Source organism: Cygnus atratus, chromosome 20 (assembly GCF_013377495.2).
Source record: "Cygnus atratus isolate AKBS03 ecotype Queensland, Australia chromosome 20, CAtr_DNAZoo_HiC_assembly, whole genome shotgun sequence".
NCBI lineage: Eukaryota > Metazoa > Chordata > Aves > Anseriformes > Anatidae > Cygnus > Cygnus atratus.
This window is the reverse complement of record NC_066381.1, coordinates 10,978,447-10,998,869: the sequence shown is the minus strand read 5'-3', so window position 1 is coordinate 10,998,869 and position 20,423 is coordinate 10,978,447. Positions and strand designations below refer to the sequence as shown.

General features: G+C 44.0%; 1 protein-coding gene across 2 annotated transcripts in view; it reads right to left on the bottom strand.

Moving 5' to 3' along the window:
- Positions 1–20,423, bottom strand: part of KSR1 (kinase suppressor of ras 1) — a 69,694-nt gene that overhangs the window by 10,938 nt on the left and 38,333 nt on the right. Inside the window, exons 3-13 of one of the 2 annotated variants that reach the window (XM_035561109.2) lie at positions 14,070–14,217; positions 11,510–11,981; positions 10,057–10,061; positions 8,195–8,255; positions 7,021–7,104; positions 6,387–6,448; positions 6,176–6,282; positions 3,308–3,476; positions 2,008–2,049; positions 1,092–1,146; positions 768–813 (exon numbers count right to left, since the gene is read on the bottom strand). In XM_035561109.2, coding sequence (XP_035417002.1) covers positions 768–813; positions 1,092–1,146; positions 2,008–2,049; positions 3,308–3,476; positions 6,176–6,282; positions 6,387–6,448; positions 7,021–7,104; positions 8,195–8,255; positions 10,057–10,061; positions 11,510–11,981; positions 14,070–14,217 — 1,251 coding nt within the window. The remainder of the gene's footprint in view (positions 1–767; positions 814–1,091; positions 1,147–2,007; positions 2,050–3,307; positions 3,477–6,175; positions 6,283–6,386; positions 6,449–7,020; positions 7,105–8,194; positions 8,256–10,056; positions 10,062–11,509; positions 11,982–14,069; positions 14,218–20,423) is intronic. The other variant, XM_035561108.2, reaches the window with a different exon arrangement.

Below are 20,423 nucleotides of genomic sequence, written 5' to 3'. Positions count from 1 at the left end.
CATTCCAAAAGGAAGCCTCGAAAACCACTTCACTCTCCAAACAAATGTGGGGTGGTGATTTTTGAGTTTGTGGTGTTTCTTCTTTTTTCTTATGTTGCTGTTGGTGGTCATGGTGTGATTTTTTTTGTTTTTGTTTGGTTGTTTTGTTGTGGTTTTTTTTTTTTTTGAGATTACTAAAATTCTCCTGTTAGACTTGCTCCAAAAAAATCAGTAAGCTTGACACAGAATCCAGTAATTTGTGCTGAAATCATTGATTCTATCTCTATTGGTTTACCCATCCCCAAAGAAGCCCATTTCAGTGTCCATACTGCCAGTGGAACGTGTGCTTAGGCACTAAAGAAATCACACAATCTTATGGATTGTGCTTGCAGGATTTACCATGAGCTAACCTGAACACTGGAAGCACCTACACATGCAGTACTTCCAGATTTGAGGTCTGCAGAGTACTTAGACCTCGTAACTCCAGCAGCAGGCCTGCAGCTCTTGTAACGTAAAAGCAGCTGCACCAAATTGAGTGAGCCAGACATTTGAAAAATATCATCTTAGCCCAACTAGAAAAAAGTTGTTTTTTGTTACAAATACTTCATTGTTTCAGCCTACCTACAGAAATCATGAGTTTTCAGTTGAGATCTTTGCAGTACAGACAGATCGGTGGAACTGAGGTAAGGCCCAGCTAGTCTACACCTGCAGTTCCATAGCCACAAATTTTATGTTTTACTTCAACGTGCCATCTCTGATTGTACGCAAGGGCAAACCAGAAAACCTACCTCTGCTTCACATTCAACTCCATCTGCATCTGGCTGTTCTTCAGCTCTAGCAAGAGAAGACAGATTTACAATGACAGTAACGTTTGCATATCCACCTGAGTTAGAAAAGTGGGCTGCTACCTATGCCATTAGTGGAATAAGTAGTGAGAAGTAGTAAACAGAAAACAGATTTTGATAGCACTATAGTAGGTCAAAGGAAAATAGAATTACTGCTCCACTTAAAAGGTAAGGACTTTTTAAGCTTACTGTGGCAAGTAAGAGAGTAAGATCTGAAGATTATCAGGTAAACACTACAGAAGTAAAAGAATTAGAAACAATACTTACTTAGTGTCTGCAGCTGTTTCTGAAGGCTGTGCTACTTGTGCAGGACTGGGAATTTCTGGGAAAACAAAAAAATGCTACATATTTTACACTTAGATCTCTTATTGATCTGAAATTTTAACATTACAATAACAGGTATTTGCTTCTGATTTAGGAATTAGAAAATAAATTCAACCTCTGACCATAGGATTTTATACATCTACTCATTAAAAACCATCCTAATCTTTCCTAGTACTTACAAAGCTGTGTATTACCAGCTCCAGTCTCCTTCACATTCACTTACCTATATATCCTCACAGAACTGGGGCATTTGGTTTCATCTTTTCCTGCAGGTCGTGCATTCCAACTGCACCCAGTACAACCAGCATCACCAATGCACAGAAAACTCAACTTGGGTTGCAAATCCTTCCCAAATGTCGAGTATACCTGGCATCCTACATTACCAACTCTCACTCTGGAAACAAACAAGCTGTTTCTAAGGGTTTATGAACTAAGTGACTAAGAAAAGAGTTTGCACGTGTAAATCCAAATATGAATTGTGTTGCATCATTCTTAAATCCCAGGGGCAAGAAAATCTGTTCATAAAGGTGAACTCAAGCACTCTTGAACTTTGGGCCCATTTATACTAAGCATATAACCCTAAAAGTTATCCTTTTTGGAATAAAAAACACAGCTGTGTATAGAATCCCATAGTAGAAATCTGTTGTTTTACAACTGAATATTAGAAGTTGTACCTAAATACAAGGACAGAGTGGCCTGAACTATATATTGAGATAAGAAAAAATTTTAATTGTACTGCATACTTTTTTTTCTTTTCCCAAAAGCAGAATTATCATTCTTGGGTAGCATGCAGAATTTTACAAAAAAGTTACTTTTTGGCAGCAGAAGCTGGTTAGTAGAATTAAAACAATCAACTCACCTGGGAAGATAAATTGTTGTCTATGCTGAATGTAGTAGGCAGCTTTTTTTTTTTTAATAAAAGGACAGCAAAAAAAATTATGAGGAAGGGAAAAAAACAACAAAACAAGTTAGAGGATCATCAGCAAGTGTCCCATATGCATTCAATGAATTAGTCCCAAGTCATTGTTTAACAGATTAGTAGATTAACAATCAGCCTGCTTGAGGGGGGTGAATTTTAGCACATGCATCTTTCAAAGACTAAGACAGATGATACCTATCAAATCAAAGCTATGTTACCAATAAGCTTACAGTCTGGTGGGAAAACAATACATTCGGACTTGAAGTGGCAGAAGCAAACTTAGAGAACCTAGGGATGCTAAAAGGCAGGCCTGGATAAAAGCTGGTGCTTCAATCTTTTCTTATTTCTTCAACTTCAGCTTTTCCAAGACGTGTGCAGAGAGGCAAAGCTCTGAGCCATTTGCAAGCATTTATTTTTTTAATCTCAATGAATTTGAATTATATGTCCTAATACAAAGTAGTTGCAGTAGAATCCTTGCACTAAACTGGCACTGCTTCTGCTCCTTACGAGTAGGCAAGAACAGCAACTTTCACTCACAGATCAAACGTTTGATGCAAAATAAAGCAGTATTAAAGGCTAGATACAGCAGCTACTGAGCAGCATGTGACTTCATTTCCAGATAGAAGGAATTAGGTTTGTTCTCACTATGTAAGTCTTGCCTCTATCAGCTTTAGTAAAGACTGCACATTTGGGTCCTTAGTCTGTAAAGTATGTGGAGTAAATTATTTTCACAATACACATCTGTTGGATGTTCTAAAAATGAGTGTTGACTGTTGGTTATCTTTTGGAAGATAGTGATAAAAGTAATTCATCCCAGTTCTCATTTTAATGTTTTGTTCTAGCAATCAGCTTGCTTACTTGGTCACCAGAGGCTTTAAATCATAAAGCAGGCAGCATGCATTTTACAATACAATAAGAAAAGGGAAGAAAAAAGAGCATTGCTGGTTTTTTTTAGTACTCTTCAAAGAAAAGGAAAGCAGAAAGACTGTATCATGTAAGAAAGGTACTGGCACTCCTCAATAATTTGTCTTCTGCAAAGGTATCTTGCTGATACAACTTTAAAACTTCTAAAAGCAGAGCATTTCCTTTTATCAGGCATCAGAACACACTTTCAAACTTTGCATAAGACAACTATATATTCAGAAACCTGAAACTACTTAAAAAGTCGTGGTTAGCCTCTGCTTGCATAGATGCCTTTTTCATCTCCGCAGAGTTTTTCTCCTGAAAGAGATGGGCTTACCTGGGAAGTTAAATCGTCCATCCCTCTGGCCCATGGGAGACGGGTTTGGGGGAGGTGTTGCACTAGGAGGATTGGAAGACTGGAAAGGTGCTGGAGAAGATGGTGTAGAAGAGGTTGTAGAAGAGGGATTACTGCTGGAGTCCAGATGATTTATTGCTGTTGGATGCTCCTGGAAAGCAAGAAAAATTGTTACTGAGAAAACAACAAAAATACAGAATTCCCCTCAATGTTTCTTTCTGGAGAGCGTGGGAGATAGCTTCCTGACGCAGCTGGTCAGTGAACCCACCAGGGGTGGTGCCCCGCTAGACCTTCTCTTCACAAACAGAGAAGGACTAGTGGGAGATGTGGTGGTCGGAAACTGTCTTGGACAGAGTGACCACGAAATGGTAGAGTTCTCTATTCTTGGCGAGGCCAGGAAGGGGACCAGTAAAACTGCTGTCTTGGACTTCCGGAGGGCTGACTTTGAGCTGCTCAGGACGCTGGTTGGCCGAGTCCCTTGGGAGGCGGTTCTGAAGGGCAGAGGAGTCCAGGAAGGCTGGGCGCTCCTCAAGAAGGAAATCTTAACGGCACAGGAGCAGTCCGTCCCCACGTGCCCAAAGACGAGCCGGCGTGGAAGAAGACCGGCCTGGCTCAACAGAGAGTTGCGGCTTGTGCTTAGCAGAAAAAAGAGGGTTTACAATCTTTGGAAAAAAGGGCGGGCCGCTGAGGAGGACTACAAGGATGTAGCGAGGCTGTGCAGGGAGAAAATTAGAAAGGCCAAAGCTCATCTGGAGCTCAACCTGGCTACTGCCGTTAAAGACAACAAAAAATCCTTTTACAAATATATCAATGCGAAACGGAGGACTAAGGAGAATCTCCATCCTTTACTGGATGCGAGGGGAAACCTAGTTACTAAGGATGAGGAAAAGGCTGAGGTGCTTAATGCCGCCTTTGCCTCAGTCTTTAGCGGCAATACCGGTTGTTCTCTGGATACCCAGTGCCCTGAGCTGGCGGAAGGGGATGGGGAGCAGGATGTGGCCTTCGCTATTCATGAGGAAATGGTTGGCGACCTGCTAAGGAGCTTGGATGTGCGCAAGTCGATGGGGCCGGATGGGATGCACCCGAGGGTACTGAAAGAACTGGCGGAGGAGCTGGCCAAGCCGCTTTCCATCATTTATCGGCAGTCCTGGCTATCGGGGGAGGTCCCAGTTGACTGGCGGCTAGCCAATGTGACGCCCATCTATAAGAAGGGCCGGAGGGCAGACCCGGGGAACTATAGGCCTGTCAGTTTGACCTCAGTGCCAGGAAAGCTCATGGAGCAGATTATCTTGAGGGTCATCACGCGGCACTTGCAGGGCGAGCAGGCGATCAGGCCCAGTCAGCATGGGTTTATGAAAGGCAGGTCCTGCTTGACGAACCTGATCTCCTTCTATGACAAAGTGACGCGCTTGGTGGATGAGGGAAGGGCTGTGGATGTGGTTTACCTTGACCTCAGTAAGGCTTTTGACACCGTTCCCCACAACATTCTCCTCAAGAAACTGGCTGCTCGGGGCTTGGACTGGCGTACGCTTCGCTGGGTTAGAAACTGGCTGGATAGCCGGGCCCAGAGAGTTGTGGTGAATGGAGTCAAATCTGGTTGGAGGCTGGTCACAAGTGGTGTCCCCCAGGGCTCGGTACTGGGGCCGGTCCTCTTTAATATCTTTATCGATGATCTGGATGAGGGCGTCCAGTGCACCCTCAGTAAGTTTGCAGATGACACCAAGCTAAGTGCGTGTGTCGATCTGCTCGAGGGCAGGAAGGCTCTGCAGGAGGATCTGGATAGGCTGGAGCGATGGGCTGAGGTCAACTGTATGAAGTTCAACAAGGCCAAGTGCCGGGTCCTGCACCTGGGGCGCAACAACCCCAACCAGAGCTACAGGCTGGGAGATGAGTGGCTGGAAAGCTGCCTGGCAGAGAAGGACCTGGGAGTATTGGTTGATAGTCGGCTGAATATGAGCCAGCAGTGTGCTCAGGTGGCCAAGAAGGCCAACAGCATCCTGGCCTGTATAAGAAGCAGTGTGGCCAGCAGGTCTAGGGAGGTGATTGTCCCCCTGTACTCGGCTCTGGTGAGGCCGCACCTTGAGTACTGTGTTCAGTTTTGGGCCCCTCGCTACAGGAAGGACATGGACGTGCTCGAGCGAGTCCAGAGAAGGGCGACCAAGCTGGTGAGGGGTCTGGAGAACAAGTCTTACGAGGAGCGGCTGAGGGAGCTGGGCTTGTCCAGCCTGGAGAAGAGGAGGCTCAGGGGCGACCTTATCGCTCTCTACAGTTACCTTAAAGGAGGCTGTAGTGAGGTGGGGGTTGGTCTGTTCTCCCACGTGCCTGGTGACAGGACGAGGGGGAATGGGCGAAAGTTGCGACAGGGGAGTTTTAGGTTGGATGTTAGGAAGTACTTCTTTACCGAAAGGGTTATTAAGCATTGGAACGGGCTGCCCAGGGAGGTGGTGGAGTCGCCATCCCTGGAGGTCTTTAAAAGACGTTTAGATGTAGAGCTTAGTGATATGGTTTAGTGGAGTACTTAGTGTTAGGTCAGAGGTTGGACTCGATGATCTTGAGGTCTCTTCCAACCTAGAAATCTGTGTCTGTGTCTGTGTCTGTGTCTGACTTTACTGAACAACAGAGAAAGGAAAGCTGTCCCTAGCCTCAATCATAGCATAGTTTCTTTAAGTGAGCAGGGGGGGCTGGAGCTGTGCGCATCCAATGTTTTACATGCTGGAAACGTCACATCCCAAAGTCTCTTTGGATCAAGGTGCCATTCTTGCTCCAACCAGCAAGGTACTACTGTGACCTCTCCTTATTGTAGCTCCCCAGTGACTTACAGGCAGAAGACTCACTTTTGTCACCACGTACCTTTTTAGTTAGTGCTTTGGGGAGAGTTCCAAACTGTGGTTCTGTTGGTCTGTCTACTGGATTATTGATATCAGAAGGGACAGACTCTGTTCTCCTTATTTTGGTTACTGAAAAACAGATTGGAGAAGGGAGGAAAAAAAGCTTTAAATCAGACTTGTCCTCATGATACCATCAGTTACACTGAAGTGCTAAGAATCTGTAGAAAACTTACTGGGGAGGAAGGATATTCTGCAAGCAGGTGCCTCTTTAGTACATTTGTTGTGACATTTTAACCTAAAAGAGAAACATTAAATGTTAAATAGCAACTTGTTCTTTCCCCAAAAGAGGAAGCCTACCCTTAATTTGTACTACTTATGCTAATCTCAAAGAGAGTTCTGGAAAGCTCTGGGCCCCAAAGCAGGTGATACATTTATATGAAGAATCCTGTTATGTATACCATTAGGCTAATGAAAGGTAGGTAGACATCTTAGTATCTAAGAAATCATATCTATCATATCTAGAAATCATTTATTTCTAATATAGTTATCTTCACTGACTCCCGTCCTACGACAGGGAACTGCTAAATTTTCAACATTCTGGACTTTCAGAATTTGACAGAGAATCGAAACCAAGGCCTTGCTATTATTTAGGTATCCAGTTCCCACTACAAGATTTGTCCATTATCAGGTACGAATCCTGTGGCAGCGAACTAAATTTGATTCCTCCACATCAGGCTCCCAACCTAAGCATAAGTCATGCAAAGCATCCTATTGCCAGTTTGACTGAAACAAAAAGCGATGCCACAGTTAATACTGCATCACATCTTGAGATACTTGTTACGTTAGAGATCATCTCTGTGTGCTTACCTGCAGTACTTACACTTCACCCCAAACATCATGCTTTTCTGACAGACTTGGCAAATCTGAGATAACCAAGACTTTGTAGAGAACCTAAGCAGAGAGAAGAGGGGAATGTATGTTTGTCGGTAGTTACGGACAGGCCACACTCCTTTAGTATCTTCTGAAAGGGGCAAGTAGTGTTATGTAAAAGACTTCTTAATTTTTCTGATCAAGAGCAACTGAAAGAAGGCTGGCATCAATTCTGCTGAACTGTTGCTAGCCCTTTATTATTGAAACAGGGCTGAGAGGTGCTCAGGGATGTCCCTGACTATGGAGACAGGGTGTACATGAACACATGTATCAAAAGGTCCTCAAAATCCCAACTTAGCAAGACATAGCAGATTGCAGTTCTGCAGCCCCATACAAAGACACCCAAGCGATAGAATATCACCTCTTTCCATAAAAGCAGCTCAAACTGTGAGCTTTGCCTTGTGAAACAAGCAGGTGCTCAGAGAGGGCAGCCAGCACACCCCATGGGTAAGTCCAGCCTGCAGGCACGCACTGCCCACCAGGTGCTGACCCCTTTCAGGTCAGTGGGATGTCACATGCTGCTGGTTAAATGCACCTTCCTAGAACTGGGACCCAGCCTATGGTGCGTGCGGTGGTGGCTCTGAGAGCATTATTCCCTTTACCAAAAAACCAAACAAACAGATAGGTTTGTTTGGCATTAGTACCAGCTGGCCCAGTTTCACTTTGGATTTGGGAAGGGGGAACGGAGGAAGCTACTAGGAAGAAAAAAGGAAATGCTCTTTCCACACAGGAAGGAAGAATAAGCTTACCTTTCATTTGTAAGGGTAGAAGTGTTTTAGAAAAGGCAGTGTTACATATTTCTCTTACTTACTCCTATCACCCTGGACATGACCCGCCCCCCCCCCAAACACTACTGCTGCTGGTACATTAGTCACTGTGGAACCGCAAATCAATTGGTTTTGTAAAAAAGATTTCCGGGGCTGGACACATCAGAGACATTAAAAACAGATGGATATGAAATACAGAGTAACGGCTGAACTTGAGAAATGTGGTGCCCAACCCAACTTCAAGCCCATCTAATAGCAGTCCTCCCTTCTACAAACACATTAAACAGGAAGCTGGCCTGGTCTGACCCCTTCCCTTTGTGGCTTCCACAGCGTGTGTTGCTTACCTGTGTGTTACAGCTAAGCCAAAATCTCTTCGTACTGTTTGAGGGGATCCTTGGGAGAGTTCTGATGGAGAACAAAAGGATGTTTTAGGGACGTATTAGTCACCAGCATGCCTACAAGTCTGGATGTAAACACTCATACATAAGAACTAGTAGCCAGGACTCCACTAGGAGTACAGCTGAGATTGGTTTGCCTACTGTGGTAAAACTACCAGATACTACTCTTTTATTTCGTTTCATATGGAGGCAGTTTAAGGTAAGATTTGGTGGTGGAATCATAATTCTTCCTTCCTTTTGTTAAATCATTATGTTTTATATTTAGGGATTACAGAAGTCCATCTGATTAGGTCTAGGCCATTCTCAAAACAAAGTGGACAATAGCGTACTTTCAATTGGTTTACCACAAATACTATCACCCGCTTTTCATGCGGTGTCAGAGTATTCTTTTACACTGAAAATTATCATCACCATTTCATAGGCAGAGCCAGTGTGACCCAGAAGAATAAAATGATCTAGGTTGGATCACTTAGCTAGCCAATAAATGCAGAAAAGGAGACCTAGACTCCAAAATCCCAGTCCAGTGCTCCAGTGGTTATACCACAAAGTTTCTTAAGACCTCTCAAATATTAAGACTCTGGCATATTTCCTGGATTAAATCTATAGCCATGTTACAAATCTGGAGAAAACTCAATCTGTAGGCAGCAACACAGCTTCAAGACTGGACACTCTCAAGGCTTACAAAAAGACACTTTCTCTCTTTGGCCCTAGATGGCACCAAATTCTCTTTTATCATCACTCCAGTGAACTTTTTAAGGCATCTGTGGTCTTCTGCATCTTAAGAAAAGGCTGGAATCACTAGCTGTTTTTCCAAGGAATATTGCTGAGCTAGCGTGAACATCCAAACTACAATTAATTAATCGTGCATTAATCATCATATCAGTTAAGATGTCTAAACCATTACTTAAAAGGAATGTAACAAAGTTTGGAATTTAATGGGACTTAAAAGAGCCTACAGCATAATTTTTAAAACAGACAATATGACTACATGCACAGAAGCAGCAAAGTCTTAATTTGTTTGAATTGTTTCTTATGCCTTTTTTATTTATTGCATAAATTCCATCAGTCTCCACAGAGAAATGCTCAGACTTCTGCTTACATCTTCATTTTAGATTTTTTCTCTTTATGCTTTTTCATTTCTAGAAGTAATTCCTGGGATTTTTGTTTTAAAGGCCATTAGATAAATGCATGCAGTCCCAACAGGATCAGAAAATCAGCAAATGAGATGCATGCAGTCTCATCAGGAGAGATAAAACACCAAATGGCATTGATACATTACTGGATAAAAGCACAAGTCCTAGTCCTGTAGACCCTTAAATGTGTTAATAGACTCATCAACATCAGAGGAAGTGTTCTACATTTAGGAACGCATTGGAGCGTTTCTCAAAAAGTTGCACACAAGTGTCTAATTTCAATACAGAGATACTTGGCAGTGAATATCCAAAGACACTATCCAAAGACAAATGGTTAGATATGAAGTTATTTCTAGTACCAAGGGACACCACTATCTGTTCTGAGGTCACAGACAAGCAATTACACACAAACCCCTCGCTTTAACCCTCTAAACATCAGCATTCCCTTTCCTTGCTTTTGTTATCTGAAGAAGTACCAGATACAAAGACCCTGTAAGCATCCTGCAGTTCTTCAGCTGGCCAAGCTCCTGTTAAAGTTAACAAACTCTGGGATACAAGGCCCTCGTGAGGACCTCCAAAGGCTGCACAGAGATGATCATACTGCAGGTAGTTGGCAAGGACAGGTTCTTCTCTCCCAGTCAATGAAATGAAGACAACCCTGTAAAAATCTCTTACCGAACCTAGAGAACAGAAAAGAAATTTGTTTTTTTTAAGACATCTATATTCACATGACAGGATACACACTTTGCTAGAGCAGAAACACTTTCCTGCAGCCTTTGACATTGGATTTACAAACAACTCTGGTTTTGCACCTTTTCTTGAAGTCACTCCATAGCCAGTATTTGCCTGCCTACAAATACTACGCTTTGCTAGGCAGAGCCCCAGCTCCAGCCCAGGAGTGGAGCATACAAGAGTGCACCTGAATTTTGGCTTGCAGATGTGACGTGTGAATGGGACTGTACAACTCAGACAGCTGGAAGGCTCCACATGGCAGGGTCTAAATCAAGAAAGCGCCATATTTTGCACCTCCTATCACTCTTACCAATAGGACCTGTATCACAGCAGAAACAGGTTCATACAACTGACTTTCAATACAAAGCAGTGTGTTGGCCACAGGTCTTTTCAGTTCAAGGTCACACTTCACCCATTCTTAAATGGAAACCACTTACTTGCTACGTTTAGAGGCCTGGCAATCTGTACATTTTAGTGTATACTTCATATGCACTCAAAATGTGAAAGAGTACTGTACTGCTTACTAGGCCCCACATTTACAATGAATTCCTTCGTGTCAGTCAGCCGGCAGTCCAGTACTGCAGCATCAAAAGAACACACTTTGCTGTCCACCCTCAGCTCCATTCCAAATCTCAGCTCCATTCTGAGCTAGGCTAGTTTCCCCTATCTAAAAGTGGATTTTTGGCAAGGAGGTCCTGAGTAGGACAGACTCTCTGAACTCTTCCAGGAGGTCAGTGTTATTTAAGTCATAGTGGTCCACTGCCAGCTGGAGAATTTGGATGCTGATCTAAGTTTCTGCAATGTTTAGAGATAGCCAGAGTCTCTGGAAGACACATTTGTTTCCTGGTTTCAACTATTAGTTAAATTAAATTAGATAAATACCTTTCATCCCACCTGCCCCCCAACAAAGTGCATCTCAGAGCCTGGATCAGTCCAAAAAAAATAAATATATAGCCTAAGACCATTTGTCTTTTTGTGGAGGTATAGTTGTCATATAGACAGATGTTTTAAAGCTCACACTAGCAGCTAAAACACATCTTAAGATAAAACATAAAAGGACACTAGCCACCTGAACTGTGAGGAACATTTAAGGTCAAAAAAGAATGACAGGATGTGGAATTAGCTATTAGATATCTGAGAAAATTTGGCAGGGCCCTTTAATAGCAGCAGTCATCCCAACCTCCCCAGCAGGTGAAATTTCAAATAAAGTACAGTTAAGATGGTTTTGTGGTTATCTTAGAATATCCCACTGATACAGATTGTAAGACCACAGTGAAACCGCAGTCAGGTAACTGGACACCAGATCTTTTACACAGCATCACACCTGCAGCACTGAATGCCCTTTGGGATGAATACAGCCCAGCAATGCCTGTGGGGAAGGAAGTATCACACTTACTTTATTGGGGGAACATCATCTATCCTGTTTCCCAACTGTGATTCGTGGGACTTGCTCCTTGTGAGGGCTGGAAAGTTAGGTAGCAGTTGAAAAACCTTCCGGCAAGGAGGAGGAGGAGTCCGTGGTGGCTTCAACTTATGTCGCCTCTTCGCTTGAGGCGTGGTTGGGGGAGTGATGGTGATGCTATGAGGAGTCCTTGGTGTTAACCTTCCACTGTGTGCAGGGAAGGCAAAAGGGTCCAGGAGGTTATCTGCATAGATTGAAGGTCCGTGACTGGAGGAGAGAGAATCTGAAGACGTGATTGTAGACACTGACACAGACCGTGCCTGCTGGCTATTGCCCTTGGGAAGGTTCAGTGCAGCGTGAGTCCGTGCAGGTGCAGAGGAGCCAGGGGACTCGGTCATGTTTGTAGCGCTGTTCTCTCGCCGTGCCTCAGGAAGATTCATCAGCACATCGTCTTTTAACTCCCCACCTGTCCAGCAACCACAGCAATGTTAGATTTGGAATAAAAATAAAAAAGCTGGTAAATGTATACAGTGACTTTAAACTACGAGCGGCTGTTTCCTAACTGTATCTCAAAGCTTAAAGGAGGTCTTATGTTGTAAGATGGGCTGAGTTTTAACAGATCGGGGCACCACTGAAGAATGTGGGATATACATACCTGCATGAAACAGACACCCGCATCCCACTACAAACCTATTTGGATTTGGTACCAACCTGCTTACACAAATCTGTACACCCAACCTAGCACCCTGACATCTTTCAGATTGGCTTCTGGTAAAGAGAGGAAACCATTTTCTGTTAGATAACAGAACTGCCAAATAACACTGGAACTGAGAAAAGCTGTTAGATTGAAAAAAGGGTATTGAGATGTTCCTAATACTCATTTGGCCAACTCTCTCTCTGGTGTGTAACCATTGGCAGAACTTACCTGACAGCTGGAATACCGAGGCACTGCTGTTCAGTTACAGGCAGCAGCAGCACTCAGCACAGAATTGGTGTGTTTGTCCTGACTATTAGTTAGAGCTTTACCAGGGACAGACAGATGGACAAAAGGAACCATCGCAACCTGCTGGATTGCTGGTGGAGCTCAGCCCTGCCTTCTGCAGTGCTTGTCACTGTAATTCAGAATAGTCCAGTACAGCTCGCAGACCAATTCTAGGTATAAATGGCAAAAACAAGCACAGAGGCCTGCAGGCGGCAAAGCATGAAGGCATAGATTATTGGGATAATTTCAGGGGCAGAACTCAGCAGGATAACTCTGGCTTAATTTATGTATGTCTTTAATATCTTAAATCAAGGCAAGAAGTCAAAACTTCAAGCCCTGATGTCCTATTGACCGCTCGGTGTTTGAAAAAAAGATCATATACCTGGGATTAAAAAAAAAAAATCCTCTCTCTCAAAACACTTTTTTTTTTTAATGAAAAGAGAGGAACATTAATACAAGTATACTAAAATTTGGGCTAGATGCCATTTCTGTATGAGTGGATGTCATGCCTTCTGAACAATGGCTGTTTTTGTCACAGTATGGATGGGAAATATTTGACAGTGCAGGATAAGAAAGATTAGAAAAAAGGAAATATGGAACTGAGCTGTTTGTTGGCTTTTCCATTAACTAATCTTTATGATTTGCGAATGGTATGAACTGTCATAATACCAACAGGAAACAACACCTTTCAGTGACAGAGTGATAACTGTTACAAAGAAAGATCTGATGCACACTGGTACCAGTATGCTGTGAGAAACACTCTCATACCAACCAAATTCACAGTGCTTTCAAAGTAGCCTGGGGCAGGTGACGGGGAAGACGGTGAAACAGCAATCTGGGAGTCTTGTGTTTGTCTGTTCTTAAATAACTTGCTCAGATCAACTTGCACACTGAACACACACATTCCTAATTACACAGTACCATTCTATACATAATTTCAATGTAAATCAAGGTTCTTTCTAGCTCTTACATCTGCTACTGGTATTTGGCTAATGATTCTATCAACTCCAGCAGAAAAATAGCAGGAAGGAAGGGTTTTAAAGAGAAGTGAATCAACTGGCAGACTACAAGCTATGCGGTGATAAAGGGCTGTCAGAGGAATGTTCTGCTCTTGCAAAGCATTGAGCTGAAAAATACTCAGGGTTCTGAGCTACATCACACTAAAGAGAATTGCACCTTCTCTCCGAGCTGGCAGTATCTGGGGAGGGGGATTACCTAAAGGAAATCTGTTTGCAATCATTAGGTCAAGGATACTGAATGATGGAGGACAACCGGAGCATCAAACTCAACTCTGAACACAGAGGGAATAATCATAGTTTCTGTTGAGTCGGAGAGGGTATTTCCGCATACCTTTATTTCCATAGCTGAACATGATGTCAAAAACAAATCCGTTCCATAGCTCTAGATGTGTTTGATCACTGCAATTTCATCCAAGAACCACAACCTGACACTGGTTACAGCATATACCCAAAGACCCAAAGGTTTCTGCAGATTGTCTTACATAAAAGGAAGCAGGATGTGATCTGGGTTGCTGAGAAACTAATTCCACAGAACAAAAAAGGCAGTCTATACCTGATTCAGTCACCTTCCTTAAGCAGCTCAGTGCCCCATTGAGTCTGGAGCACTCTTCATCTCTGGCGCCACATCTCTTCATTGTTTCTTTCACCTTCGACTCATTCATTTCGAGTAAGGCATCTAAGGTTAGTTCCTCCGGTATTCTCTGCGGGGGGGAAAAAAATAAAAAAAATCAATGCACGTTTTTTAATATACATATATAAATAAGACCGTCATTTGTTTTTCTGATGAAAAGTAGTGCCACTGTCTTACTACCAGGTCTGGCTCATGATTTACTCATTTCGTAGTGCATTTCTCTTAAGGACCTCTGGGTCAATAATGATCATGCAGCAGCAGCGCTCTAAAGCTGCTCTCTCTTCTCTCTACACCATAAGAGACCAGGCGTGTGCCTGAGTGTGCTCTGCATCATTAGGATGTTGTCCGTCTCCAGTATTGAAGTTAGGATTACAGCTGATTGAAATATTCTTTCCTCCCCTTGTGGAAAGTTTTCACTCAGTATTTTTGAAAAGCTACCAACTGAAGTTTATCTTTTTCATCAAAAACAAAGCAAGCAAAAACCTGAAAACTTTTCAGATAAAGTTATTTGGCTTTTTGGTGAGGAAATGAAAAGTACAAACAGTGTGGAAAATGGCTTTTTTTCATTAACAAAAATAACGTTCTGACAAAGAGATAGTGACCTCTTCCTTGAGAAATTTTTCCTTCACTAGAGGACCAGCCTTACCAATACCTTGCTTAGAATGATATTTGTGCAGAGCTCATTGTACCCCTTAATATGCTAACGCCCCCAAAATAACAAGGTTTAAATTAGGCAGACACAAAAGATACAGGGTACTGGAAAGCATGAAATCATCTGACGTTTCCTTACAAAACTGAGCTGTATTGCCTCTCTCCTCCATCAAATGTTTCCACTGTAAGTCTGCAGCAATTGCGGTTAACAAACAAAACCAGGATACTCAGTGCAGATACCCAGGAATTTCCCTGAACGTTTTGCCTAAACAAACCTCACTGTGATCTCACAATGAGATCACAAATTTCACAATATTTGGCCTCTTTCCTAAGAGTTTCATTTCAACTCCTGGAATCATGATACATAACAACATTTCAATTTTTATTTAAACAGGAAACTTAAGTGTATCTGTTTGACAACAAAAACCTTGAAATCCTCTAGATACTTAACCCACCCACCAACCCTTCAAACCCTAAAAAACTACAAATCAAATTTGAATGTCCTTTCAAGATCACATCTTTCTTAATCCAAGCTAAAGATAGAAGTTAGTCTGGTTCCTAAAATTAAGCGATGAATCAGAACTGCTTCCATTGCTTTAATACAGGTAACTGGTCTCAAACATTCTGAAATGCTCAAATTGTTGTACTGAGAGCACTTAGCTAATCACACCACATTCTAAAGTGACTAAGAGATAAAGATTACCTGCCCTACTTTAGGCATCTTAATGTTAAACATCTTAGGTTTGAACTAATTGCCCTAAAATCCACAACTCAAATATTCCAGCAGGAAGCCAGCGCAGGTTTGTTCCCAAAATGCCCCATCCGAACTGGGCTAATGACAACAGCATTAAACGAAGTCTGACTCTTAGTTACTTCCCCAGCACCCTCTGAATTCCAGCCCCCTGCATGCAGAGGAGCAGTCCACAGAAGCATCTTTGTTCAGCTGCATCACAAGGCCAGTTCTGCAATGCAGGGCATCAGCCACACGCCGCTCTGAAAGGGAGAGTTACGGGGGCAGACAGCCATGGCACGAGCACAGTGGGGAGAAAGCTTTCTACACCACCATGGATACCCCAAGCTCTAAAGCAAAGAAGCTAATGCTTCCACCAAGCGTAAGAGAAAGCCAGTGTCTCTTACAAGAAAAGATTTAGCCCCGTCATGCTTTTACACAGTCTTTTACACGGGACTACAGCAATGCCATTCCTGTATTATCTTGAAACATTTCCTCACTGCCACCACTCCCTGCTAAGAAAACAACCTAGATTACCCAGCCACTGTTCTAAGTAACCATGTCATGCCAGATCCCAGTATAAACTACCAAGTCACGTTACCCAGCATCACCTCACTTCCCCATCCTTTGCACGGTACAAAAAGTAACCAGTAACTTATTAGAGCTATTAGCAAGTCAATCAGTAAAGTGAAAGAGACTACGATTTCCCCAGGAAAGCAGAGCACTTCCTTCATAGCCCGGTCCCTAGCCCAGGCTTCAACAGCCAGCATGAGCAGACGCGAGCAGGGCCAGGTGGGCTGGATGCCCCCTGGGGATCCGACTTCCTCAGCACCGCTCTGTGGCAGGCCCCAGCACCGCCGAGCACCGCTGACCTGCAGCGCTAACGCTCGGGTTAACGGCTGGCACAGGGTATCGAGGCTCAGCAGCTAGTGGTGTTTGGACTGGCACAAATGACAGGTGAGCCTCAACGCTTTGTAAAAGCAGGTGTGGCATCAGATACTGAAAAGGGTTCTCTCTGCCCAGTTTAGAAATCACAGGAAAGCAAATCCCAACGTTATCTCTATATATGCTTTAAATACATGGAGGGTAGAAGAAAGAAGGAAGTCAGTTTGTTCTGCAAGCCTGTGTCCACTCAAGTAGCCGTGATGCAGTCAGGTTTTGTCTGCTCTCCTTTCCCAAGAAGGGCAAAGTACAGCAGTTACCTAGGACCTGTGCTACAGCACCTGTGACAAGAGCCTTACACCCATGCAGTTAGTCCTCAACAGAGTAAGGAATGGCCCATTAGGCCTTTATACTGAAAAAACTGAGTACATATTGAAAGTGAACTTCAAGTTGTATCAATGAGGAGGAGCTGACTATTTTTACTTACCCCAAATTAGCTCTCCTGGTTGTGCAAGTATCGACAAAGCTTAACTGGGGAATTCCCATTCCCTGCTGTAAGAGGTATGTGGAATGGCATCTCGGCTTAGCTCCTGGCTTTCCAAGCACAGCACTCACGCCCAAGGGACAACTCACAAGCACAGAATTGTTGTCACAAGCACTGCAGATGCGGGAGGGTGGTGGGGAGGGGTGGCTGCCATATTCATGGAGTGGCCGTGGTCCTGTACAGCGTCGTTCAGAGCCTCACAGGCCCTTCTCTCCTTCCCAGAGGAGCACAACCGACATTTACTGGCACAGAGAACTTGACATTTTTGTCCCACTGCAGCTTCATGATTAAACTTCAGGATTGCCCGTTCTTGCAAGTCTGACAGTGTTTAGTGCTTTTCTTTTTTAAAGATCAACCCCCTGCAACAAGGAATCTCCAGTTTTCACTTTAGTTTTCAAGCCTTCCTAGTTGTACAGAAAAAAATTAAGATCAATTTTCGAAAAACAAAACAATCCAAACTATTGATCTTCTCTGAAGTGTCGGGGCATTTTTTTCCTTTCCCTTACTCATCTGCAGTACACAACCACTAGGGAGGGCTTGAACTCGATCACCCCGAGCTGCCTGGTTTCACTTCCTCAGCAGGTCTGTGCCCTGCAGCCCAACGCGTGGCCGCGAGCAGTCACCAGCAGCCCTGGCTCCGCGCTGCCCACGTTGCTCTCCGTCCCAGGCAGTTTCACACAGACACATACCCCGGCAAACAGCCCAGCCTGCTGCGGACTTGTCCCTGTCCTGGGCCAGCATGTAAAGCCCAATTTACTCTTTTGCTTGATAGTTTAATTTTGGAAAAACAGACCAGCAAGTTGTAGGAAAGTATAAGTACAGAAAAGGAGATTATAGTTAAACAATCCCAATGACCTTGAGCTGGGAGCTCAGACTTTCTGAACCTGCTGCCAGTCCCCATGACACGCGACAAAAGAAATAAGCTTTTGAAGAGGGGGAGGGAGGGGAAGTAAGAGGCTTTCATTAAAGAGCCACTCATGTGCTGCACACATATGGTGGTTTAATATAAAACTGGTCAACCTGAGCCCTGCAAGATTGGCCTTATATAATTTATCTCTGTGTTAGCCCCCTCAGCCTCTGTGAAAATGATGAGGGTCACTGGTTCAAGACGGATCTTACAACAGAGCCGATCGGTGCCAGTGCTCTGGCTGAGCGGGTGAGCTGGGAGGGAGGAGGCGGGCTCCAGCCCCCTTGGTGCAAGGCAATTCTGGGCACCTGGAAAGCTGTCGCTGCCCATCTGCAGCACTGAGGACCAATGTGTGTCCAACAGAGAAATGTGGGTCTCTACCTGCCTCTTCATGGGTGCTGCAGCTTTAAAAAAATGCATCTTTAAAAAAAAACAAAAAAACATGCAGCTTACAGACTTGCATTAGGGCCGACAGAGGTACCATCTCCCTGGGCACAATTGCCTCAACTACAGAATGACATGTCAAGCTGCAAGACATTCACATGCTACTCTAATAGGGCCAAATTGAGAGAAAAAAAAAAAGAAAAAGGCAGGAGACAGAACCTGCTTTCAATCTTTCCGCACCTAGAAGCGGCAACAGCAAAACCTGAAGCCTTACTCACCACACACCGCTCAGCCCAAACCAGGAAATCAGCCCTCTCTACAGCAGGTGAGAGGACTTTTCTACAAAGCCTGCCTGCTTGTCAGACACACAGACTGTGCAATTCACAGTGTGCATGTTTAAAAGGGAGAAAAGCAAACCAGTGTCCAAGAGGCCACCCAACCTATTCTGAATTAGCAAGGGTGAAGAGTTCAAGATAGCGTAAGGAGGTCTTTAATCTTGTCTACTGTCCAACTTAAATCCTTGAAACATGGCAAAAAAGCTGATATCTAACACAGTGGATGAGGTATTTTTGGTAAAGACTCTTTCTTCCCTGCAGATAAGCCTACAGAGCTAATGCTGCTGCTACCACTTGGAAAAATCAGTCTGACCTGCCCCTCAACCTAGTAGACATGGCTCTTCCTATAAAGCCAGACAGCTGACGAGGCCTGAAGTGCCTCCTCTTAAACCAATACATTCCCTCACCAGTCATCCTCCCCTAAAGCAGCAGATGCTAGGAGGGAAAGCCCATTACGTAAGGTGCTTAAATTCCCACTGATAGCTCTAAGCAAAGCGTGTAAGGATGCTCTTAAGAACATCTTGCTCTGTTTTTCCGGTGTCCGGTGAAGTAGGTACTGAAAAATTGTTCTATTATTAGCTCTCTGGAGATTTTATAGGCATTCTGGAAAGCCTCTCACATTAAATTTCTAGCTTGCATTAAGTTTTGAGTATACACAGGCTACAGTTTTGCATAACATCATCACTGTTTCAGCTCACACAAGAGGTGGGGTGCTCTTTGACACAGGGTAGCTGCTGCTTTTCTGGGGGAAGGCAGATGTAGCGGCTGCAGTGTAAGCCTCACTCTGACCTCGTGCGATACACGGTGCACAGTGAACAGGTCTGCACAGGGAGCCTGGCTCCCACGGCAGGGCAAGAGAGCCCGGCAGTAGCACAGACTATCTGCTCATACTGGGGACGGGCCCTCAGCTGAACACGGTGATGGAGTTTTAGGTGTAGGAAGCCTGCAGGACAGAGTTAACTTGCATACATCCAGTTAGCACCTTCAAGATCTCTGCCATCTAGCAGTCTGATCAGAGCCTCTGCTGTCAGAGCCATGGAAATCCCCAGCAAATGGCGAAAGTCCTCACAGTCTGCTCACGCTGGTATCCTTACAGGAGACAAGAGGATGCATCTGTGGAAACTTGCTGGACTTAGGCAGATCTTCCTCTTGTACCCCCCCCAACCAGAGTAATGGTGCACGCACACACAAATACCACACTTTTCCTGTAGCAAGTGATCGGCATAATCTGCTACAAGCTAGATCACACTCCAACCAAGCCAAACCATTTGCCATGATCTACCGGCATCTCTACTTAATTACAAGGAAGTGGGTCTTTTGCAGAAACAGTAAATGTGGAGCAAGGCAAGTTTCACATGCTAACAGGAGTTATTACAAAACCCCCTACACACTGGGAGTCAGATACTTTCCCCAGCAGAACGGCTGTAAGCCAGAACCCGACAAGAGCGCATTGTTCCGTCGGCTCCCACACGGCCGCCGTGGTGGCAGAGCTCTGCTCGCAGCCAGCAATCACGAGGCCAGGATTTGCCCCTCCCTGTGCACGACAGTTATCTACACTAAAAACAGCTTTCCGAACTTGATTGACTGGAACCTCTGCGACATGGCGAGCAGGGCTGGTTCGGACACGTTCCAGAAGATGATAAGGAGATGACTATGTTCCTAAATTGCTTTTTTAGGACGATGGCAAATTATCTGTGGGGACAAATAGAAGACTGAAGTTTCTGGAAAGAACATGGGTAGAGAAGATTTTTTTCTGCACTGAAGAAAATAAGCCAGTGGAGATTAAAATTTTTTTTTTTTAAATGTATTTTTGGTAGATACATCCCAAGCCCAGAAACCAGTA